At 43.9% G+C, this 24,345-nt stretch overlaps 1 protein-coding gene across 6 annotated transcripts in view; it reads right to left on the bottom strand.

Moving 5' to 3' along the window:
• TENM4 (teneurin transmembrane protein 4) overlaps positions 1–24,345 on the bottom strand; it is a 782,056-nt gene that overhangs the window by 145,508 nt on the left and 612,203 nt on the right. For all 6 annotated transcript variants that reach the window (XR_010127599.1, XM_063671257.1, XM_063671258.1 and 3 more), the window contains 3 exons: positions 9,691–9,792; positions 7,524–7,718; positions 727–927 (listed from right to left, as the gene is read on the bottom strand). Coding sequence is in view for 5 of the 6 variants with exons in the window: in XM_063671257.1 (XP_063527327.1) it covers positions 727–927; positions 7,524–7,718; positions 9,691–9,792 (498 nt within the window). In the remaining variant the exon portion in view is untranslated. The remainder of the gene's footprint in view (positions 1–726; positions 928–7,523; positions 7,719–9,690; positions 9,793–24,345) is intronic.

Below are 24,345 nucleotides of genomic sequence, written 5' to 3' on the forward strand. Positions count from 1 at the left end.
CAAATGCCACAATCAAGAACACATTCAATCATGTGCTCACGCATTCATTTATCACTATTTATTGAGCAGGTGCTGTGGGTCAGGCCATGCTGAGTCCTGGGGCTGCAGAGGTGAACAAGACATGTTTGCTACCCTCATGGAGCTTAGTGACTAACAGAGCATTTGGCTAGAAGGGCAGGTGGGGGTCAGATCCCAAAGAACCCTAAACACTACACTGAATTTGGACTTCATTCTGAGAAATGGGTGAAACCGAAGGGTTTGATGGCTGGGACATGCATCCTATATGGCCCACCCCTACAGAGCTTACCTAGGAACACTTTCCCTATGGCCTTGCCTCCAGGGATAATGTCTTAACATGAGATGAGATTTCAGTGAAACACATCTATAATTATAAGCTCCATTGTTAAGGGGTAGTTTTGAATCTCAGGGCCACTACTATGGAAGGAATGATGTAAGGATGTAATTTTTGAATCCTCTCTTTGTCTAAGAGTAGAGGTGTTGAAGGCTAGAGTTCAGAGAAAGAAGAAAAGCACTCAGAGGCACAGGGAATGCATTGCTACATGATTGGGAACAGTTACATCCCTGATCAGGACTGAATGGTGACCATGTCACAGTGGAAATCCCCTCCGTCTACCCATGCTTCTTCTCCCCACCCTCCACACCCCACCCCTCATTCCTCCCCACCCCCACTCCTCCTCCACCCACCCTTCCTCCCCCTGCATTTACCGATAGAACAGTCGTGTCCAGTCCAGCTTGGGTCACAGCTGCAAAGCCCGGTGTCCGGGAGGAAGGTTCCGTGGCCTGAACACTGGTCTAAGCATGTGGCCCTGGGGGTCTCACAGTTGGTGCCTCCCCATCCCACAGAGCAGTGGCATTCACCTCTCACGCAGACACCCCGGCCTGAACATGTGGGGTCCATGCAGTCCACTGTGAGATGGAGGAAGGAGAACATAGGTAAGCATCTGACCAGCAAAGGTGAGGCTTCTTTAAGCCAACTACTTAGCTTTGTGGCCAAGGGGCTTCATACATTCTGGCAGAAGCATGCATAGGCCACTTAGTAAGGTGACAGCAGTACTGTGACAAATGGCAGACCTGGCTTCCCAACTCCACCCAGGTAGAAATCCCTACCTCTTTGTTTGTGGGGCAAAGTAAGAAATGTGTCTCAAGCATCAGCATTGCACTTCATGTCTACTAGACTGTGTTTCATTCACTTCTGAATCTCCACCTCCTAGAACAGTGCCTAGCACACAGGAGGTGTTTAATAAGTCTTCATAGAACGAACTTTTATTATCACTTCGTAACGCAGGTTTATTTATGTAAGCATGAGACTAAGATAGATTCCTTAATTTAAATGACAATTTATTTTGTAATTAAATTCCATTAGATTTTATCATCTTCCCCAAATTCTTGAGATTGATATGAACTTTCAGACTTCACTTTCCTGGCCAGATGTGGTGACTCACACCTGTAATCCCAGCACTTTGGGAGGCTGGAGTGGGAGGATTGCTTGAGGCCAGGGGTTTGAGACCAGCCTGGGCAACACAGTGAGATCCTGTCTCTACAAAAATTAAAAAAATTAAAAAAAATTAGCTAGGCATGGTGGCACACGCCTGTAGTCCCAGCAACTTGGGAGACTGAGGCAGGAAGATTGCTTGAGCACAGGAGGTCGAGGCTGCAATGAGCTATAATTGTGCCACTGCACTCCAGCCTGGGCAGTGGAGCAAGATGCTGTCTCTAAAAAACAAACAAACAAAACAATAACAAAAAAATTCACTTTCTTGAGGGCAAACACTTCAATATGTGCCGACTTTGCGCAGCTTCTCCTCATGTGGTAGGTGAGTCACATAGTGGTGGCTCACAGCCAGGCAGCTCTTTAGTGCTCCCAGGGCCCAGGGTCAAAGTGGTCTCAAGAGACCAATCCAGAAAGAGGGAAGAGAGAGTAACATTGTGGGTTATCTGCTCTGTGCTTACACTCTAAGCACTTTATATACACTATCAGATTCAGTTTTCTCAGTAACCCAGTGAGATACAGATGAGGAAACTGAGGCTCTGAGAGGTAAATAATTTATGCCAGATCACACAGCTAAACTCTGCCAGAGAGGAATTCTTTTCCTGGTTTCTAAAATTGTGGTAAAATACATATAACATAAAATTTACCACTTTAGCCACTGTTAAGTGTACAAATCAGTGGTGTTAAGGACATGGATACTGTTGGGCAACCATCACCACTGTCTCCAGAACTCTTTTTATCTTGCAAAACTGAAACTCTGCACTCATTAAACAACTTCCTATTTCCCCTTTCCCTCAGCCCTTGACAACCACCATTCTATTTTCTATCTCTATGAATTTGACTACTCTAGGTACTTAATGTAAATGGAATCATCCAGTATTTATCTTTCTGTATGGCTTATTTCACTTAGCATAATGCCCTCAAGGTTCACCCATGTTGTGGCATGGCCATAATTTCCTTCCTTTTTAAGGCTGGATAATATTCCATTATATGTTCATACCTTATTTTGTTTATCCATTCATACATCAACAGAAATTCAGGTTGCTTCCACCTTTTGGCTATTGTGAATAGGTTGCTATGAACACAGGTATACAAATACCTCTTTGGGACTCTGCTTTCAATTCATTTGAGTATATGTCCAGAAAAGAAATTGCTGGATCATATGGTAAATTCTATTTTTGATTTTTTGAGGAACCATCATGCTGTCTTCCATAGTAGTTCTACCATTTTACATTCCCACCAGCAGTGCACAAGGGTTCCAATTACTGCACATCCAGAATCTGAAGACAGCTCTGTCTGATCCTGAGGCCAATATTTCTATCAGGGGCTGACTTTCCCTAATCAAAGCTTTAGTTATGGGGCTACAACAACATTAACAGAGACCTCTAATCTTCTGCAAAGCACTGCATGGAAAAGGAGAAGAGTACTGAGAATTAACTGAAGTGGCTCCAGTTCATATGGAAAGTGCAATAGGTGGCAGAGAGAAGACAGGATTGGTAAAGGAGGTCGATTCATGTGCTTTCTCTACCAAAAAGTTGTTAGGTCTGTCTTTCTCTTTAGGGAGGTAGGGATGCTATTCATTTTATAATTGTGAGGGGATGGTGGTATCCTGGGGAGAAGGGGCAACATGTAGCTGTTGGAGAAAGGGTGCTGATGACACTGTGATGAGTATGGTCAGGCCCCTCCTAATAGGAACTCACAAGGGAGCCCTAGGCTGTGGAAGAAAAAGCTCTCCATTTGGCCTCAAGGGTCAAGGGACAAAATGTACTGGTTCTAGGTCCATGGTCCAATTACATAACTGCTCTGTGCTTCCCATCTATAAAGCAGGTATGGTAAAGATACTGACTACTGACTTCTCAGGTTGCTATGAGGAGCAAATGACATGATGATTTGAAAGGACTGTATAAACTGTTGCAAAGAGGTTATCTTCCTATCCTATCAGGACATTCAGTAGCACAGCTTGGGGCAAACTATGGTCAGAGCTCATTTATAATTCAGACATCCTTTAAATGTATTTATTAATTATATTTTGTAACCTGGTATATTTGACTTTTACGTAAAAGACTGGGAAACCCAGGCTGGATAGGTAAGAGTCACAGACACAAATGGGCAAAAACTTTACAAATGGCAATATTCTGGGAACATTTATTTTGAGAACTAGCTTATTAAGAAAGTTATTTTGCTATTTAGGATCTTAAAGGTGTTCAACCTAATAACCTAAATGATAAATAAGACGATCAGGGTTCAGGAGTGATCATTTGGTAATAACACAGTAATGATCACAATAACAATTAACATTAACTTATTCCCTCTTCTCTGCCATATTTTGCTATTAAGCATTTCATAGACATTATCTCATTTAATCCTAACAATGTAAGTATGAGGTAGCTACTTTCATTATGTTCATTTGACAGCTGAGAAAACAGAAAGCACAGAGAAGTTAAATAACTTGCCCAAGATTACACAGTAGCATGGCAAATGGAAGAATTTAAATTTGAATCACCCTTTCCTGGTTAGGCCTCTTGCCATTTCCCCTTACAATCTTACTGGTTCAGAAATACATGTGTGCATATATACTTACATAAACACAAAAAATGTCTTAAAAATAGAAATCAAAACAAGAAAAGAAATAGAGCAATGTGGAGGATTAATGAAGTCAAATGAAGGCAAAGAATCTCTTCTCCTGCAGTCTCTGGACACCATTCAAAAATGGTTAGAGCATGACCTGTTGGAATGCCTGATAATTAAAAATAATAAATGTAATAATAGTGATAAATTCTCATGACCTGCCTCAGATCTTGGAACCTCAGAAGGATTATTCTGGCCCATTAGGCTTCTATGACAATCCCCTAGACCCAGAGAGCTTTCCAATTTGACAGGAAACAACTCAGCAATTCCTATCCTGAGGCCAATAAAGGTATTTCCTTTTCTGTAAGTGCCTGAACCTCAACTTTGGGTTGAAACTGTCTCTGAGAATCCCAGGGCACCCTTGAGGTCGAACCTATAAATCTCCATCATTAGCAAGCAGGCTGGGAGGGTGCCAAGTTCAGCAAGAGGCTCTGGGTGGCACAGGCATGTGCTTCCTTAGACGTAATGAGTCTAAGGAAGGACCTAGGAACTAGCAAAGTGAATCCTACACTCCCAGCAGATGGCCCAGGCAGAGAACAAAGATCAGAAGGAACTGACGAGAGGCTACCTCCAGGCAATTAATCTTTGCTTCTGAAGGTCAACTGGGCCAAGTGATTGTGGAGCAGGAGGGAAGTTTTAAGCAAGACTGCATCTCAGGAGGGAAGGCAGCTCCCAGAAATCTAGGCTGAACTGGCTGAGGTTCCTGCTGGGGCCGGGCAGACATTGTCCCTGTGCGTATCTATGCCACAATGATGCTCTGCCAAAGAGGTGGTAGGTAGACTCTGCCTCTGCCTTTGCATTCTGGAGCCTCTGGGGTGGTGATTAAAGTCGGCTTCTTTCCATCACACTGGGACAGCTTCAGGAACAACGGTGATTTCCCAAGGAGCTGTGGGTAAAGTGGGGAGAAGTGGCCAGTTTGGGGTGGAAGGGAGTGGTGATGAAGGAGTAGGAGCAATGATCAGGGAGGTGGGCTGGCCTTTGTCTGGAAGACAGCCTAACTTAGTTTCCTCTTAGAGATGTGCCAAACAGTTACCTTTTTTCCCCTTGCAGAGCTTGCCATTCAAGCCAAAATTTCTGGCAGAAGTATAGACCATTAACAAAATGATGAGGCCTGCATGACCAGGCTGCAGACACAGGTCTTTTCCCCAAACATGCCATGCTTCAGTGACCACACAAGCTATTAGACACTCTGCAGGACCAAAAACACAGGGTCTCACTTTTCACTGTGAAAGGTCTAGGTTTTTTCTTTTCTGCTCCTCCCCCAACTCCTTCCCAGTGTCCTACTGGCTGCGTTCAAGCTTTAAAAAATATGGGGCAATAAACTTCAGAATAAGGAAGGGGGAGAAAAAAAGTGAGCTTGTTAGCTGATGTTTTATAAACACAGTGAAACCCGTTAGCACAGAGCAGAGGGAGGAGGGGAGGAGAAGTGTGGAGGACAAAGGCCCCAAGAAAACCCCATTATAAACACAAGGATAACGCAGTGACGCTTCACCAGAGAAACAGAAATAATAATGGGAATCAGTACCAGATGGCCCTCCTCAGAAAAGAGAGCTGGAGTAAGAACATTTCTTTTCAAATAGATAACGTAAATCAAAGTTCCAAACATTTCCTTCTCTCTTACAAATAACGCTGCAGCTCTGGGGTGCTGTGCGATGCCAGCTTATCTGAGGAAGGACAACTGCCTTTTCCTGGCCCACACAACATGGGTGGGATTGGAGGCAGCTCACAGTTTCAAGAGGAATCTCCTCTTTGTTTCTCTTTCCTTCTCAGGGTCTTCACCTCAAGTGACTCGAATAAAAAGGGACAGCAGATGAAGGTCACCATTCTCTGGATAAGAAGGCCCAGTTCCTTTGTTAAAGGGGTTGGCGTTCCTTCTCTCTCAGACAGCCCAAAGTAATCCCCATCAAAGTTAACAGGTCTGAATCAGGACTTCCAGCCACGCTTGGGGTTTATATACAGCCTGTCTCAGAGAGGCAATGCTTTTCAGACACTAATCTCTTTTTGTTCCCCACTCTTTGAAAATGGGCCTGTTAACGTTCTGTTTTATTTTTAGAGCAAAATGATGCCTGGGAGGGGGCTCTCTGTTAAACAGTAAATGGTTTAGAAGATCGGCTCTCCTTGGAGCCTCTTCCACCCACTGGGGAAGGTGCCAGGGTGCTAGACGGCAGAGAATGGGAGGTAATGACAGGCGCACAGCGTCATCCGTCAGTTTCAAACGGCAAATTCCAACCATTTCAAAATAACTTGGAGTAAGTGAGTGGGGCGAAACAGGAAATGGGCTTCAATTGTCCCCAGAATAATACTAATAACATAAGAGCTCACATTTATGGAGCATTTACTATGTGTCAGACACTGAGCTAAGTGCTTTACATGGGTCATTTAATTCAATCCTCACAATGGCCCTCAGAGGAAGGCATTCCCATTTTATAGACAAGGGAACTGAGGCTAGTTAGTGGCAGGGCCAGGATGCAAACCTATATCTGATTCCAGAGTGTGCACTTTTAACAGCTACTTTACATTGCTTGCGAATAAGGCTCTTCCTCTCAGCTGGAAACACCATGCAGTCAAGAAGGAAGAGTCCCGGATTTGAAGTGAGACCTGGGCTGAATCCCAATTCTGCCATTAGTCAGTTCTATGACTGTGGGCAAGTCGCTGCCCTTCCCTGGGACTCAGTTTCTTCATTTGTCAGATAGAAATATTCATTTATTTCACTTGGTTGGATTTCCTAGCAAAGAACAGATGTCAGTGTTAAATCAACGGTTCACTTTTCTAGCCTCAATCTACACAGCCATATATTTATTTTATAAAGGAGAGAGGCATGCTCATGGGCACTGCAGAGCCATACACACAGACACACACACACACATGAGTGCGATAAAAGAGGGCAGAGTTTGGAGGCCTATAATAGAATCACACTTCAGAAATAAAGATTAAAAATGAGCAGATGAGCCTAGCGGGGAGTGAAAAGAACTTAGGCTACGGAGCCAGAACAACTGGGCTCAAACCCAGCTCTGCTGTCTACTAGCCATGTGTCCTTGGACAAGTTATTCAACCCTCTGAGTCTCAGATTCCCCAACTATAAAGTAGAGATGATTACTCCTTCCTAATAAGGTTTGAATTATATGACACAAGGCTTCTAGCACAGCCTTGTATATGGTAAGTGCTCGATACATGACATTTCTCCCTTTCACTGACCAGGACTCCGATGTGTTTGGCCTCTTCCTTTAGATTAGTTACTGTTGCTGGTGGGTGGGCTCCTGGCTTGGGGAAGTGGGGTCACAAAATGGCTCAGGAGGCTTCCCCTGCTCCCTGGTCACCCTCTTGGCACTATATGCCAGCCTCTATCTCAGAGCAAGGTGCCGGAGCTGCCACCTGCAACTCTTACCTTCCTCACAGCTCTCGCCCTTGTAGCCAGGGTTGCAGATGCAGGTGCCCATGATGCAGGTGCCATGGTTGCTGCAGGCCACATCGATACACTGGTTGGTGGGCACATCGCACTCAGCGCCTTTCCAGCCACTGTGGCACAAGCATCTGCCCTTCATGTATTGGCCATTTCCACTACAGAGCACGGGGCAGGAGGCTGGGGAGAGAGCACCGGAAGTCTGGCATGAATCAATGTCTAGCACACCCCAACTGCCTTTGTCCCTTTCTCCTCTTGGCCTGCCTGGCTTCACCAGTAGCCTCAATTGCTCTGCCACAAACACCCATGTGTGCCCATCTGTCTTCTTCTCTTGCTTTATTTCTTTCCAGTTTAAACACATCTAGATTTGTAGGTGATAGTGCACAGTGCAGGGCCTGGCAGGGTAGGTATCCACTTAACCCCATCCCCTTCATGTTGCTGATGGGGTACAGTGGCTGCCAGGAACCTCAGACAGGAAGCTTCAGTCTGTTCCTCCGTCTCACTGGAAAAGCCAGTGGCTGAGCCTCCTGCCTGCCCTGAATCCCTCCTCCAGCGCTCTCCTCTAATAACACTCCACTTTCACTTCCCCACACCTCATCCGCAGCACCACTTACTGTCCTCTTTAACCCAGCAAATCTCAGTTTCCCTTGCCTTTCAGTCCTCCACTCCAGCCCCATACACCACTGCCCCCTTAAGAAGAGAGCAGAGCCCAACCTGGCTCTTTATTATCTTTTCATTCTGTCTCTTAGCATAAAGGGTTTTGTGATCTTCTCTACGAAGGATACTATATAAAAATAAATTATACTGCATTGTGCTGAAAGTACTTACCAGTCTTATCAAGATCCAATAAGGCTTTTTTACACATGACTCTTAACTTTAAGTGCATATGGGACGAGACGGTAATTCTTGTTAGAAGGAATGACTCATCTCTGTACCACCTTCCCCTGGCCCCCACCAGGCTTCTTTCCTTTTTAAAGCACTCAGCAGGTAATCACTGCGTTTCCTTGGGGCTGCTAGCTTTGCTGCCTCAAACTGAGTCTATCTCACATTAGGAAGAATAAACAGACTCTCATGGCATACTACTTCCAGGATGTAGTTCACGCAGCCTGGAAAATCATCTCTGCCTTCTACTTATGAACAATTTCTCAAGCCTCAGGACTCGGATGTAATGTCACCCTCATTTGGGAAGCCTTTCCTGAAATTCATCCCTTCTACTCTCAGACTGCTCTTCCCTTCTACTCTGATAGAAGCTCCCCGTATTTAACTGTGTTATAGCGTATTTCACTTATTATCGTACTGCTTTGCAGTTGTCTATTTACTTGTCTGTCTCTGAGACCAGACTCAGAGCTCCCACGATTGGGTCTTGCCTAGCACAGGACCAACCCCTAAAAAGGCATGAAGCAAATGGCTACTGAATAAGGGAAAAAGGTAAAAAAAAACAAAAGAAGGGGCCAAGTTAGTTTCCCAGGGGAGTGCCAAATTATCAGGACTGCAGATCTCCTTGACACTTTCCTTGTTAATTATTCCAGGACAGAAATGATGGCCAAAAGCTCGGGATAGATCGTGGGCAGACTTTTAGACTATCTCCACAATGTTTATCATGGGCACTGGCAGTGTCTAAATATCAGGCACCATTAGGGTCCTGTGTGGAAAAAAGTGGCCTGGCCTCCTCAGTGCCTCCCCTTGGGGTCTTGGCTGATTCGGCCTGTGCTGTTAGAAGGTAGCAACAGAGCAGTCCTCAGGCTCCCCATTTACAGGCCAGAGAGACATCACACTAGCATGAAGATAAACTTCAAAGACGCATGGCCAGGGATGATCATTCCTATAAGAGGAAATCAACTTTTTAAAAGAACCCCCACTGCCACTCCACCTGCCCCAGCAACAGACACTGACTTCACTGTGGCCACCCCACAGTGAATTCACCCTCCCTTCCTGACCTCCCCAATCATCCACATATGGATAACAGCAGCTGACAAGGTTATGGCTCTGCCTGCACACCTCCCTCCAAGGGCTTCTGGAGAATGGCCCTTGGAAACCCTTCTCGTGGGCATCAGAAGGTGGGCTGGATTCTGCACTTGCTCTGAGAAGTAGAAGTGAGCTGCCTGAGGGGTCTGGGAAGCAGAAATCCAGAGCTCCAATGCAGAGTTCTCACCTCTGCCACAGTCGGGGCCCAGGAAACCCAGGAAGCAGTGGCAGGTCCCAGAGATGCAGTCACCATTGCCATAGCAGTTGCTGGGGCAGTTATCCACCGACTCTGGGGAGAGAAAAGAGGAGAGTTGAAAACAAATTTCCTTACCCAAACAGAGAGCCCAGGAATCAAGCCTTAGGTTAACCAAGACCCACATATTTGAGCTCTTGTGGCCCCGTCACCGAAAGGAATGAATGGAGTTAAAATTCTATGTTACTTTTACTCTTATGGAAGCACAGCTTAATTAACATTAGCAGAAGTGTTCTGGAAAATGTCTGCCTGAACCATATTTTTATAAATCAAATTTGTATCTACAAACACATTAGAGATTCTTCAGCTAAAAACACTGAGAGAAAACAGTTTAACCTGTTAACAGTGGTTTTCTTTGGGTGGTGTGTTATTGGGTGATTCTTACAGTCTTCTTTATACTTTTTGTATTTTATGCTTTTCTCAGAATGGGCTGATATTCCTTTACTTTGTTTTTATATAAAGCTACTGAGCATTTACAAATCTGTCTTTTCCCACCTCTGACTTTTCATATATCCATGTAGGTCCCCACCGTCTCTCACTGGAGCCACTACACCAGCCTGAGGCAGGCCTTTCAGCCTTCCCTCTTGCTCCTCACCCTGATGTGTTCACCACCCAGCGGCCTAAGTGATTTCTTTGAAACAAATCTGATCCTATCACTCTCCTTCTTAAAACCCTTCAAGGGCTCCCCATTTGCTAAGATGAAAAAAATCCAAGCTCTTTCCACAAGACAAAGACGTCTTCTTTTCTGGCTGGGGGTGGTGGCTCAGGCCTTAATCCCAGCACTTTGGGAGGCTAAGGCAGGTGGATTACTTGAGGTCAGAAGTTCGAGACCAGCCTGGCCAACATGGTGAATCCCCATTTCTATTAACTACAAAAATTAGCCTGGCATGGTGGTGTACACCTGTAATCCCAGCTACTCAGGAGGATGAGGTGGGAGAATCACTTGAACCTGGGAGGCGGAGGGTGCAGTGAGCTGAGATTGCACTATTACACTCCAGACTGGGCAACAGAGTGAGACTGTGTCTCAAAAAAAAAAAAAAAAAAAAAGTTTTCTTTCCTATTTCCTCTGCACTACTTGCATCCCCAGACATGCTCTCTGTCACGCCCCCCTTTTGCAGAGATGTTCCTTTCTCTAACTCCTCCTAATACGTTTGTTACATGCTCTGTGTGACAGGTCAAGAAAATATAGAATCAATTTCAGAAAGATTTTAATCAAAAGTCAGGCACTGTTTTGTAGCTCCTGTTGGTAAACCTATTATCTAGAATGTGTGTTTATTTGGAACAGCTCATTTCTCAATAATGCTGGATGTGGAATGAAGCACAGAAGCAACTATATGCCAATGCCTTCTTCGTGCCATGTATTTCCACAAGATTTATCTCATTTCACGGTCACCAAATCTGACAAGTACATATTGTTATTCCTATTTTACAAAAAAACAAAACAAAACAAAACAAAAAAAAACCAACAGGTGGCTGAGAGAAATGAAGTGACCTGTGGAAGGCCACAGATACTAAACCAAAGAAGCAAGACTGCGAAGACTGGAACCTGAGCCTTCGGGCTCCATGCCTGGCCTTGCTGCATGACACTATGCTATCTGGATCTTGAAGGAACTTATTCCACAGCAGAATCCAGGGAAATGAACAAAGCAGATCTATGGGTATAGGATCCCCCAACTTCCCACTTCTTTTGTGTCCTGATCAAGAAATAACAGGCCTTGACCGCTCTGTGAGTGACACAGCCATTAGCAACTCTTCTGTGGGCTGGAGTCCACGCTGAAGCCTTGAACATTCTCAGGTACTGAAAAAGGTGTTTAGGTTGTTTCCCCAAACAGTAAAGAAACTAGCCCTGGCCTTGAGCCAAACTCCTAAATCCCCATATAAACTCCATACCCTGGACACCTTGCTATGGAGACACCTAGGTAGAAAATTCCTTTCTTTTGCTGTCTGCACGAGAATTGCTACAGCACTCTGTAAGTTCCCCTAATAAACTCTTTGGACAGATCAACCTGGCTTTTAGTGCTTCTTTCTTTGCAATCCCAACCAGCCCTATCTTGGGATAGTTTGGGGCACCCCCTCATGGGAACTTCCCTGCCTCTATTTTTGAGGCGACTCTAGCTATGGGTTCACTGGATGAAACAGTGGGACAGAGAAGCCCATCCTGAAGGCAGCAAAGGATCTATTTGTAGGATAGAGAATTCTATAACTTTCAGAGCTTAGAGGGATCCTAGAGACATCCAGCCCAATGATCTCATCTGATGGAGAAGGAAACTGAGACCCAGAGGAAAGGCAGTGACTTGCCCGAGGTCTCAGAGGGAACCAGTAGAGTCAGATTTGAAAGTAAAGGAAAAGGTTAGTTAAGCAGGCAGTCTATTGTCTTAGCTCACAACTATAAGTCATGAAGCCAAGATCTAGGCCTGTGTTAAATGAAATGTTACTACATTAGATACAAGCCTTGCCTATAAGAAATTTGCAGCTTAACTGGGAGAACAAAATAATAAGTCAACTGTTGCATGAGGCATAGAAAAAGCTCTGCCTGGAGGTAAGAAAACCTAGTTTTGGGATCTACTCTTTTAGTACCATGATCTGTGACCTAAAGCAACTTCCTTCCCCTCTCTGGGACTCACCTTCCTGATATGTGAAATGAAGGCAATGGTGGAGATGATTCCCCGTGACTGCTTCCTGTTCTAAAATTCTATGAGTCTATAATTAATTAAGAGATCAAGGTGTGGAGAAAAGGCATCTAGACAAGGGCATCAAAACTTAAATGCAGCATAGCACTTAAGGGTAGTACCGTGGCAGCTGGAATGGGGCAAAATTAGCAGAGGGAAGGCTTCTCAGAGGACGTGGGCTTGAAAAATGGCTTGGTGATATATAGGTGGAGGCGGCGGCATTTATAGCATGATGCATTTTCAAGAAATGTCCTTCTTCAAGGTCTTAAAGTATCAACTTAAGAACTATTTTTAAAGTTTGGAAAAATGGTCAAAATGTGTGGCTCCTTTAGTGAGTGGGCAATTCCACTCACTCAGTGTTGTCTCTGCTAACACAAGCAGTGTTTTATATTAACACAGAGTTAAGAACAAGAAGGTCTAATCCAACACGTGGCCTCATTTCAGGGCAAAATGGTTTGGGTCCCAGTAGAGCAAGGCTTAGGCTGGGGACCTGAAAATCTCTATTCTCCATTGGCTTTACTTGGAAGAATCCATGTTCCCAGGACCTTTAAGTCAGTAGTGGATTCCTAAACACTGTTTTTAGAAAGAACCATTTAGGAAGTTTCATTTTGAATATTCTTTTAAAAAATTAAAATTTTGAGTAAAGTCTAAGGCAAGATAATTTCCACTTTAAGCTACTGGGCTAATTGTACAATCGGAGAGACAGTCCTGCCTGCAGGGCTGAGGAAGGAGTACAGAACAGAAAGGCAGATGGCCTGGCTTCCAGGTGTTGTCCTGCTACTGAGTGGTTGTGAACCCTTGGCCACGTCACATGATCCTTCTGTACCTGTTTTCTCATTATTGCACTTGCTCCTCCCATAAGTTCCTGCTTGGCAACTTCTATTCCTTCTTTCAAATCCAGTTCAAATGCCACCTCCTTGGAAAGGCCTGGACATCTTAAACAGGCTAAGTTACTTTCAGAACTCTTTTTCCCTCACTCTTATTAAAATACCATATAGGTTTCATTGTTGACTGTGAACTCCTTGAGGATAGAAATTGAGTTTATTCATTTATGTATTTGCCCTGGTATTCAGTCCAGAGGAGGGTCTCAATAAATATTTGTTTCTACTCCTGAAAGAATTCCACTAGATGAGCTCAGAAATCCCTCCCAGATCTAAATTTCTATGGTTCAATCCTTCTCAAACCCAATGGTATAAAGTATATCTCCTAATAAAATTACTATAAATACAAGTTGCATTTTTAACAGGATCAACTGCAGATAAGTGTTATATACTTTGTTGGATTCTGATTTCCGGAGTCTGCAAGATACAACCTGTTTATCATCTGCCGAAAAGCCTTCATAGTGAGAAAGGGAGGAAAGCATATTTTCTGTGACTGAGTGTAGTGTTGGTTGCTAAACCTGACAGCATAGAAGCCAGTTTGCTACAAAACTTGCCCCAGGCCCCACTAGAGAAGGCAGAAGTTTTAGGAGACATGAAATAATTTTAAGATAGCAACAAGGAAATGGAAAGGATATATATAGAGAATGTTTTCTTTTGATAAAATGTTTATGTATATATTTTTCTTCCACTTGGAGGGATTTCAACAACTTGAGGTTCAGTTAGGATCCCACAAATAATGAGTCTCCACTGACCAGGTATCTCTGTGCTACATTCTAGGGCAGAAATGACATCCTTTGGCTTGGGAAAAGTGTGAACTTTAATGCGTAAGTACTGTGGATGTTCCCAATTAGTGTTTGGTGAGTTTCTTCCCCCACAGTCTCTCCTGCTTTGCTCATGTTCACACTGCAGCTGCCTTTATTTAGCAGAAGGTATGCCTTTAGATCTGCTTGGATCCAAATTAAAAATTCAGCAACCTATGAATAATTGATTTTCATAATTGGGTATATGGCATGTTGGAAAACGGGGCCTTTCCCCCAGCTTGTTTTTCTATCACAGCAGTGGGTCCTGGTAAAAAAATACATGATTTTCAGGAACTTGTTTTTCCTTTCATCTGTATTGGAATGCAGAGTTTAAGTGTTTCCTTAGCTCATTCTCTGGACATGTGTTGTGAGTGGGAGTGTTCTCTGGATATTGAACAAAATGTTGCTTGAAATACAAAAGGGCAACTGCAGAAGGAAGAAAGGCCAACAGTGCTTCTTCCCAGTGGAGACATGGGAGTCAGGAACCCACAGAGGCCTCAGGGAACCCACTGCGGTGCCCGTTTTGACTGTTCACTACTCCTGATTTGTTTTCAGAAACAAATCATTAGCGCTGCTATGTCAAGGTGAAAGATGATCACAGCTGATAACTAAGTTCTCCTGAGTCCAGGGTTGATGTCGAGGAAGGTCTGCCCTCATTTGCATCCTTCTGGTTTTCCTTTCTAAAATCCTGAAGCCTCATTTCACAGGAAACAAGGAGAGACCACAGAAGAAAATCCTATTAGGAGGACTACCTGGACAGCCCAATTGCCTCCTTAACTGTCTCACAGGGGCAGTAATATCAGAAAAGGAAAGGCAGCTTTTCTCCTCTGTCAGCTCATCATGGCATGGGCATACCTGCCTCTTGCCTTGCTCTGAGTGAGCAAACCTCTGTGGACATGTGAGCTTGATGCTGGACTCCAGCATCAAAGACAGAAGGAACTAGCTTTGTGAATGAGGTCAAGGCCCACTTGACATTCTCATTCTCTCCTTTCTGCTCACCCCACACTTATCCCTCCCTCCCAGAAGCTCCTATATGTCTTTTTCCCTTGTGACATGTCCAGGCTAATAGAAGCCTGCATTTACTACTAATATCTCCTTCTGTTTTTGCTGTCTCCTTAAATTATAAAAGTGGTTGTCAGGAACTCTTTGGGAACAACTGGTTCAAGTACCAAGGTATACCCATCGCCAGAGATCTACCTTCTGACTCCTCCTGGCTTCCCCAGAGGAGGATGGATGATAATGCTACAGGCAAGAAGGAGCTTGAACCCCAGGACAGCCACCTGGACATATCACTTTGACTGCAGCTGGTGACATTTATACTTCAGGTTACACCTATTACATCCCCTTTGCTCCTGAAGTAGAAGGACTGGATTTATTATCAGCAATCAAAAAGAAGAAATGGAAACTAGATAGCATAGCTGGCATTTAATTCTACAGCAACTCAAGGTTGAAGGGAGAGACCAACAGAGACCCTCTCATTCCCTCAAATGGAACTGCAAAAAGCAAATCATATATTCTAACTTAATCTTCATAAGAATTATGAGACATAGGTACTTACGTCACCATTTTACAGTCTTAGATAGAGAATGGGAGATGAAGTCACCTTCTCAAGGTCACACAGCTGATAGGGGAAAATCTGGTAGGTGAAGCTGTCCTATATGCAGCCAAAGTTTGCAGCATTTGGCCTGGACCAGAGTATGGGCTCTGGAACCCTTACCAGCTAGATGCCTTTGGACAAGCCATCTCTATACATTACTTTCCTCATTTGTGAAATGTGGTCAACAGTAACACACACCTCAGAGAGTTATTCTGAGGACCAAATAGGGTGATGCTGTGCATGTAAAGAGGTTGGCCCAGGACCTGGCAGAGCTGGTATTTTGGTTTTAAGGAAGGGTCACACATGCCTTCCATTTATGAATTAAAACAATACTCTGACTTGGTCTAATGAATCCAAACAAGGAAATGTGGGTTTCTGGGGGGTAAACACACGGACACATATACACACAAGACACATGGAAACTCCCCATGGTAAAAACTGGAAAACAAACAAGCAATGCTTCTGAATGTGAAGAAGACAGGGTGTTTGAGTACATTTTCTCCTGGGGGAAAGCGCTGTGAAAGCAAATTAAACTTGTCTCCCAGAAGCGCAAACACAGGCAGGCTCATGCCAACATCTGAAAGAAGTTTTCTCCCATTGCACTCTAGATTGGCACTGGGCAGGTGCCAGGTGCTGGAAAGCTGTTCCATGGCCTGTGAGGTGTTGGTCCCTATAGATGCCCCAGCTTTCTTTGCAGATGATGGAATTCAAAGGCCTTCAGTCTGCAACAGTCTAGGTCAATGCAATGACAAAAATTTGACAAAGCCCCTGACAGACTGGGCTTGAAGCCAGTTCTGTGCTGACATTTGAATTGGAAGATCTGTTTTCAGTCATATCCAGAAGTCCACCAACCACTGTTAAGACCAGCTCTAAGGAAGGGTCTAGGAGAAAGATTGTTTCCTTATTATATTTAGTCGTGGCTGTTTGTTAATTATTTCTTTGGGGACAAATCAAATTTTACCAATAAGACTGTGAACTCCTTCAACACAGGCATTATGTCTGGTTCTCCAAAGAGTCTTGTGATTGCTAAACACAAACCAAGAACTCAATACTATTTATTGTATTGATAAACAAAGCAGGAATACAAGGGGAAAATGGAGGAAAGACGTCAGAGAAGGGGGATGCCACAATAATCAGGTTCCAGAGGCGTTTGGTGGCCAAGAAACATACTGTTTCCTTTGCCTGTATTTTTTTTATTACAATGCCTAGAATAAACAGTGATAGGAAGCTCAATTCCACATTGTACTCTCAGACCATATTTGGAGTTCAGCAGTTCACATCTAGGAGCCACGTTTAAGACACTGATGAGTTAAGCTAGAACGTGTTCACTGAAGAACAACCAGAAAGATTAAAGAACTTGAAACCACATTTCAAATAAAGAATTCTTGAAGGAATTGAAAATTTAGCTTACTAAGGGGGTTATGACATCTGTTTAAAAATATCTGAAAGGTAATCAGGTGAAATAAGGACTTTGTTTTGTGGCCCTAATAGGTTGACCTGGGTCCAGTGAATAAGGACTATAGTCCTTGGGAAACAGACTTGGTTCAAAAGAAGAATCAACTTACTTACTTTCTAAGAGTCAGAGCTGAATACTGCTTACTACATTGGGTTACATTCTGTTTACGTGTATGTATCTGCCCAAATACTGTAAACTTCTTGAAGGCAGGAAATGTGTTATTCATCTCTGGATCTCTGGCAAATAATATCCTTGACTCAAAGCAGGTAATGAATGTTTGTTAGCTGAATGACTAAAATGAATGACCTAGGTGATCTACAAAGTCATATATTTTCAGTCGCTGGATGTATTCAAGGAGAGAGTAAATTAATGACTAGTGGGGATACTGTATTAAAGATGAAGTGTATGATATCTTCCAAGCCTGAAATCTTATGACTCTGTGAGTCATGGTGTAAAGGAACTTGCTTGGACTGTCTCAAGAAACTTGGGTTCTAGTCCTACTCCTGCCATCCACTTGTTAAGTGACACTGATCAAATTCCTTCCTCCTCAGGGCCTTTCTTTTCATCTACAAAATTTATAAAATTTATTCAGTAAATATTTACTGAGAATCCACTCTGGCTCAGGAAGTGTTCCAGTGAAGTGGATGGCTTAAGTGATTGGTCAGGTCTAACCTCCTGTGATCTGATGAATCAACCTGAATTGTCAGGACTTAGAAAATGATACATATAGATGAAAAAGCTGAGAAAAGAATCATCATGTTCCATGAGAACACATGGATACAGGAACGTGAACAACACACACTGGGGCCTGTTGTGGGGTGGGTGGAGGGAGATTATCAGGATAAATAGTTAAGGCGTGTGGGGCTTAATACCTAGATGACAGGTTGATAGGCGCAGCAAACCACCATGGCACACGTTTACCTATGTAACAAACCTGCACGTCCTGCACATGTATCCTGGAACTTAAGATAAAATAATTTTTTTTTTAAAAAAAAGAAAAAACAATAGACAAGAAATAGGAACTAAGGGCTGATTTACATTTTATTATTTCAACCAATACAAACTGTAAGTTAAAATTAAGAAAAAGAAGCCATCATGTTCGTGGCCGGGCAGAGGGTAGAGGGGGAGACGTTTGCTCATTTCAGGAGCTACCTTAACTTTTTAATCCTCCCTGCGGTTCCTGAGATAACAGTGTCGCATTATCATCCATCCCTTGAGGGGAGCCTCAAGCGGCCCCGAGGTTAGCCTCCTTCCTGACTGTTGGCGGCAGCGCTCTCAGATGCCAGTGCGACACTCTGGGCTCTGGTTCTGCTGCGTCTCCCAGCGGTGCCCAGTGAGCACGTGCCAGAGAGATCACTGAGACACACACCAAGTAATGGGGAGACAGCCAAGTGCAGCGCTCTTCAAGAGCACGAGGCCCTTCTGAGGAGAGGCGAGCGCTCCCAGGAAATGCCTCGTCTTCCCTCCACCCTTAACCCACAGCTGCCCCAGTGCAATGCGCCGGCCTCAGCGCCTGCCCAGCGGTGGCCCGGGTGGAAGAGACAACACCCTGCCCCGTTCCCACTGCCCACAGCTGATTGGACCCGGCTGAGCACCTGACCCAAGCCAAGCTCAGGCACAGGCCGAACGGTGCTCTGTGACACAGCCCGCTGGGCAGAGGTTCCGGGCCAATCAGAGCCCGTTCTCTAGTATTTGAACTAAAATGTACCCTGGGAACTTAGCATTCAGGAGTGGGAGCCAAAGGATGTGATAGGAAGAGACGGGCTGGTGAGGTCCTTATGACCAAGGAGGAACCAAAGTGAAGAGGAAGCAGTCCTGAGTGAGGAGAGAAAGCTCATGAATGGACCTGAAGCCTGGAAAGAGGCGGGAACACCGCAGCAAGACCAGCAGTGAAGCCCATGAAGGAAGAGAATGAATGAATGAAAGGCCCCTGAGCTGCCCGGATTCCTAGAAGCTTCTCGGTGCCTATTTTCATCCCCAGCAATAGGAATCTTTTAGAAACGACTTCGTTGCCACATCAGCTTTTCCTTGAGATTGCTTGAGTGTGTTTTGCCCCTTGCAACAGAAAAAACTAATTTACCTTGGCACCTCACCAGGATTTACCTCATAGCTTGGAGGCTTTGATAATAGCTGATAAGTTCAGAACTTTTTGTTTTTCAAGTATTTCCACATACAGTTTTATTTCATTCTTACAACAGTTCCGTATGTAGGAAGGGAAGGTGTTCTTTCCCATTTCGTAGATGAGAACATGAAGGCACAGATACTTGCCTAAGTTGATGCCGCTAATAAGTGACAGGGACACTATTAAAATCTGGATTTCTATTCCTACCTAACCTAGGGATTCTTCTACCATACCACAACTGCCAATTCGGTTAAAAAATAAAAGCATGCTGTATTAGTCTGTCCTCACGTTGCTATAAAGAAATACCGAAGACTGGGTAATTTATAAGAAAAGAGGCTTAAACAGCTCATGGTTCTGCAGGCTGTACAGGAAGCATAACACGGCATCTGCTTCTGGGGAAACCACTGGAAGCTTAGAGGCATGGTGGAAGGCAAAGTGGGAGCCTGCATATCACATAGAGCAAGAGCACAAAAGCGAGGGGGGGTAGGTGCTACACCCTTTAAAATGACCAGATCTCGGGAGAACTCACTATCATGAGGAAAGTACCATGGGGGATAGTACACACTCCCTTTTCAGAAATCTGCTCCCATGATCTAATCACCTCCTACATTGGGGATTGCATTTCTTTCTTTTTTTTTTTTTTTGGAGGTGGAGTCTTGCTCTGTTGCCCAGGCTGGAGTGCAGTGGCATGATCTCGGCTCACTGCAACCTCCGCCTCCCGGGTTCAAGCAATTCTCCTGCCTCAGCCTCCCAAGTAGCTGGGACTACAGGCGCACACCACCACATCCGACTAATTTTTTGTATTTTTAGTAGAGATGGGGTTTCACCATGTTGTCCAGGCTGGTCTTGAAATCCTGAGCTCAGGCAATCCACCCACCTCGGCCTCTCAAAGTGTTAGGATTACAGGCGTGAGCCACCGGGGGATTACATTTCGATATGAAATTTGGATGGGGACACACATCTAAACTATATCACAGGCTGATCCTATTCCTTTTGCCTGTAGATTAGTCAATTATAGAGTCAGGACTACTGCAGAGGATGCTGCCAGGGCCAGTACATTCCAACTGGTATCTATTTTGGCTTTGTTAACTGAAACTCTGGTTTTCAAACATGCCTACCAGTATTCAAAAATCAAAAGGCTGCTCCAGCCACTCGCAAATGTATCATACTTGGACAAAAATATTGATTGGTTGATCAAGTCTCTATTGACTCCACTGTGTTAAAGCTGTCAGGCGGGAGGATCCAAAGCATAGTCCTTATTCTCGACGAGCACTGGAAAGGCTTTAGCCTTCAGAGTCACTACACCGATCTAGGTCTGAATTCCAACCGTGTGACTTCTGAGGGTGTGATTTGGAGAAGTCACTGTATCTGAGTCTCAGTTTATTCATTAGCGAAATGAGAAAACCATTTGCCTTACACAGTTGTGAAAAATAAAACCACCATATTTATGCACCTGGTACATAAAAGGTACTCAGGAAATACTAGTTTACTCCTGTATAAGCTCTGTGATTTTCAAACTTTATCCTTGTCAGCCATCTGAAAGCTTGTTAAAACATGGATTGCTGGGCCCTACCCACCAGAGTTTCCAATTTAATAGGTCTGGGGTAGGGTGTCTGGTGATGATGATATCCTTGGGCTGGGGCTTTGAGAACCGCTGGTCTGGAAGAAAGACAGACTTTACACACAAGTCTGTAAAAAATAAGCCAGAGGGGGCAGAAAGATCTAAACTACCCAAGAATGCAAAAGAGCTTGTGGACCAGTTCCAAAGAGGAGGGCTTCGTCCTCCAGGAGGTAGTATTTGAATAGCTCTTAAAGAATAGGCAGCCTTTTTGAAATGCAAAGCAGTTCTGGGCAAGATGGAGGTCAAGTAAGAGTAAGAGCCAGATCCAGAATAATCATTTTTGCTGCTCCCACACAGTGACCGGCTGATCATAATGCCAACTTCATGTCAAGTCTGTCTCTGGGACAAATTACTTAAGAAACAGTGTAAAACACTCAACTCAGCTGCTGGCTAGAGTTCCATCTAATGAGCATCACTTTGTGTTGAATTCTTCTGTGATGACAGACAATGAAGGAAAAGAAACAGGTTCTGAGCAAGTGGGGTGTGGGGAGCTGCTAATTAGTCTCCAATCATTTATCCAGGCTTGTCACCAAGCTCTCTACTACTTACAAACCAAATAGAAAACCAAATCCCCCTCTCCTTTTTTTTTTTTTTTTTTTTTTTTTGGAGACGGAGTTTTGCTCTTGTTGCCCAGGCTGGAGTGCAGTGACACAATGTTGGCTCACTGCAACCTCCGCCTCCAGGGTTCAAGAGATTCTCCTGCCTCAGCCTCCCAAGTAGCTGGGATTAGGCATGTGCCACCATGCCTGGCTAATTTTTTGTATTTAATAGAGATGGTGTTTAACCATGTTGGTCAGACTGGTCTTGAACTCCTGACCTTAGGTGATCCACCCTCCTTGGCCTCCCAAAGTGTCGGGATTACAGGTGTGAGCCACCATGCCCGGCCAGTCTCCTCCCTTTTAAGTCAGCACAGTCAGATATGAAAATGCACAAAACTATATAAAGATAACCTAGAGACAGGTAAAAACCTCTAGGTTGGCTTGGACTTTACTCGGCAAATGGAAATATCCAGGCCATGTTACTCATGGCCTGGACTGCTGCATCGGCATTCTAAGTGGACTTCTGTCTCCAGGCCTGCCCCTTTGTGATATCTACTCCAGAGGATAAGGGGCAGTAGCCTTCCACAGGGTTACTGTCCCTTATCATCTGGAGTAGACATTACAAACAGGAGCCCTATGGACACTTCCGTTTAGGTAGTGTTTTCAAAAATTTGAATTAGTTGCCAGAACTTTTTAAAAACGAGATCAAAGAAAAATCTTCATGTTGGCTTTAATATACCTATTTTGATACTTAGAACTTGTTAAATACAAAAAAAAAAAAAGGTTTTAAATTGGAAGATCCAACATGGGAATAATCTCTTCTCGTTTAGGGCAGGCCCAGACCCTGTGATCAGCCACAGGCTGTCTCTGTAGCTTCCTGCACTAATGTCACCTGCCTGGTTTCTAGGCATCCGAATATACCACCCAGGCCTGGAGCAGTGTTTTCTAAAAGTCACTTATTTGGGTACTGCTTTTATGCTGTTGCCATATTCACATACCATCTGTCCTATTACTCACTTAGCATTTTTCGATTCATTTATTTTCTTAACTTTATTTAACATAGAAATTCAATATCACTATGAAATAATGATTTGCTATATCTAACTATATTTTTCCAGTTTACTAAAATAAACACATAATTTTTGAAATAGAATCTGTCTATGTATAATCTAAAATAATCTTGAGAACTATACTTTAGAAAACACTGGAGAGGAGAAAGCCCAAATTTCTGAACCAGGAGTTTAAGGGTCCAACTGCCCTTTTCAAGTAAGGTCTTCCTCATACCCTCTTTGTGCTGCTGCCAAATTACTCCCCACCTGAACCCACACTCTCTTTTCAGCCTCCCTGACTGAGCCCACTGCTCATAACTTTACCTGAAAATCCCCTTTGCCCACTTATCCACTTGTCCAAGTCCTATCCATCCTTCAAGCCTATTTATTTATTTATTTATTTATTTATTTATTTGATGGAGTTTTGCTCTTGTTGGCAAGGCTGGAGTGCAATCGTGCAATCTTGGCTCACTGAAACCTCCGCCTCCTGGGTTCAAGCGATTCGCCTGCCTCAACCTCCTGAGCAGCTGGGAATACAGGCATGCGCCACCATGCCTGGTTAATTTTGTATTTTTAGTAGAGATGGGGTTTTTCCATGTTGGTCAGGCTGGTCTCGAACTCCCAACCTCAGGTGATCTGCCTGCCTCAGCCTTCCAAAGTGCTGGGATTACGGGCGTGAGCCATTGCGCCTGGCCAAGGCCCAGTTTAAATATTACCTTTTTCGTGAAGGTCCCCCAGCTCTTCCTAGCAAGATAGAGCTCTCATTTGAATCCTGATGGCAGTTTACTTCTATCTTTCATTTATTACCTACTGCTGTCTACTTTGCAATCTAGTTATGTATGAGTATGGCTGTTTTCCCCTAGCAGACTGCAAATTCATTGAGAGGAAGGATCCATTTCCAACTCTTCCTCTTATCTGTGCTGCCACAGTGACTGGCACAGTGTTCTGTCTGGAGTAGCTGGGCAGTCAACACTTGTTAAATATCAAATGACAAAGTGCAATTTGTGGTTGGTTTTATGTCCTTTGGTGTGTTCAGCCTCAAATCTTAAGTCTGGGCTCTTTCTGTGGAGTCTGCACTGCTTACTTCCTTGCTGATTTCTGTTTTTTCAAATTCCCTTTTTATAAATTGTTTCCAGACCTGCAGCTTCACTGTGATCTGTCTTCCTCTGGGCCTTTTACATTTAGCTAGACATGGTACTGGCCTCTCTTCTCCCAAAACAGCACTAACCATGTATTTGGGGAGCATGTAGTAATATCACTTTGCAGGACCCCAATTCTTTTCTCTAGCAAGAGCTGCCAAGATGGCATCTGTGAATTATGTACTTAAATTATTTCTATCAGGATATAACACAGTAAGTTGATTAGCAAGATGGATAAATTGTCAGGCTGTGGTGGATTTTTCTTTACAATAATTATAATGCGTGTTGGTCAGCAGCACAATGATTTGAACAGTATTTCTTTCTTATTTATCTACTAGGTAACACTCAACATAATAACTTGGGTCTATATCTTTGAGCCACAGGCCAAGTTGGACTTCTTCTTGACACCAAATCCTATTAGAGATCATGGTAATGTAATTATATGTTCAAGTTAAATATTTTATAGCTGTTCTAGCCACCTAGGCAGATCACTTCCTCAGCCTCTAGGCAGAAACTGCCCAGTGGCAAAGGCGGTAGCTACATATCTTGCAAGAAATTGAGAAATAGTTTCTGTTGTGAAAACTTTATAGACCCTTCTGGCCATTTCTGACTCTGGCAGCAGCAGGACTTTAAGCCACCATTGGATGAAGTTATTATACAAATGTTAGCTCCAGCCTGGGCCTGGCCTAAAGGGGAAGTCTCCCAGTTCCCTGACC

The sequence above is a fragment of the Pongo pygmaeus genome, chromosome 9, assembly GCF_028885625.2.
Source record: "Pongo pygmaeus isolate AG05252 chromosome 9, NHGRI_mPonPyg2-v2.0_pri, whole genome shotgun sequence".
Lineage (NCBI taxonomy): Eukaryota > Metazoa > Chordata > Mammalia > Primates > Hominidae > Pongo > Pongo pygmaeus.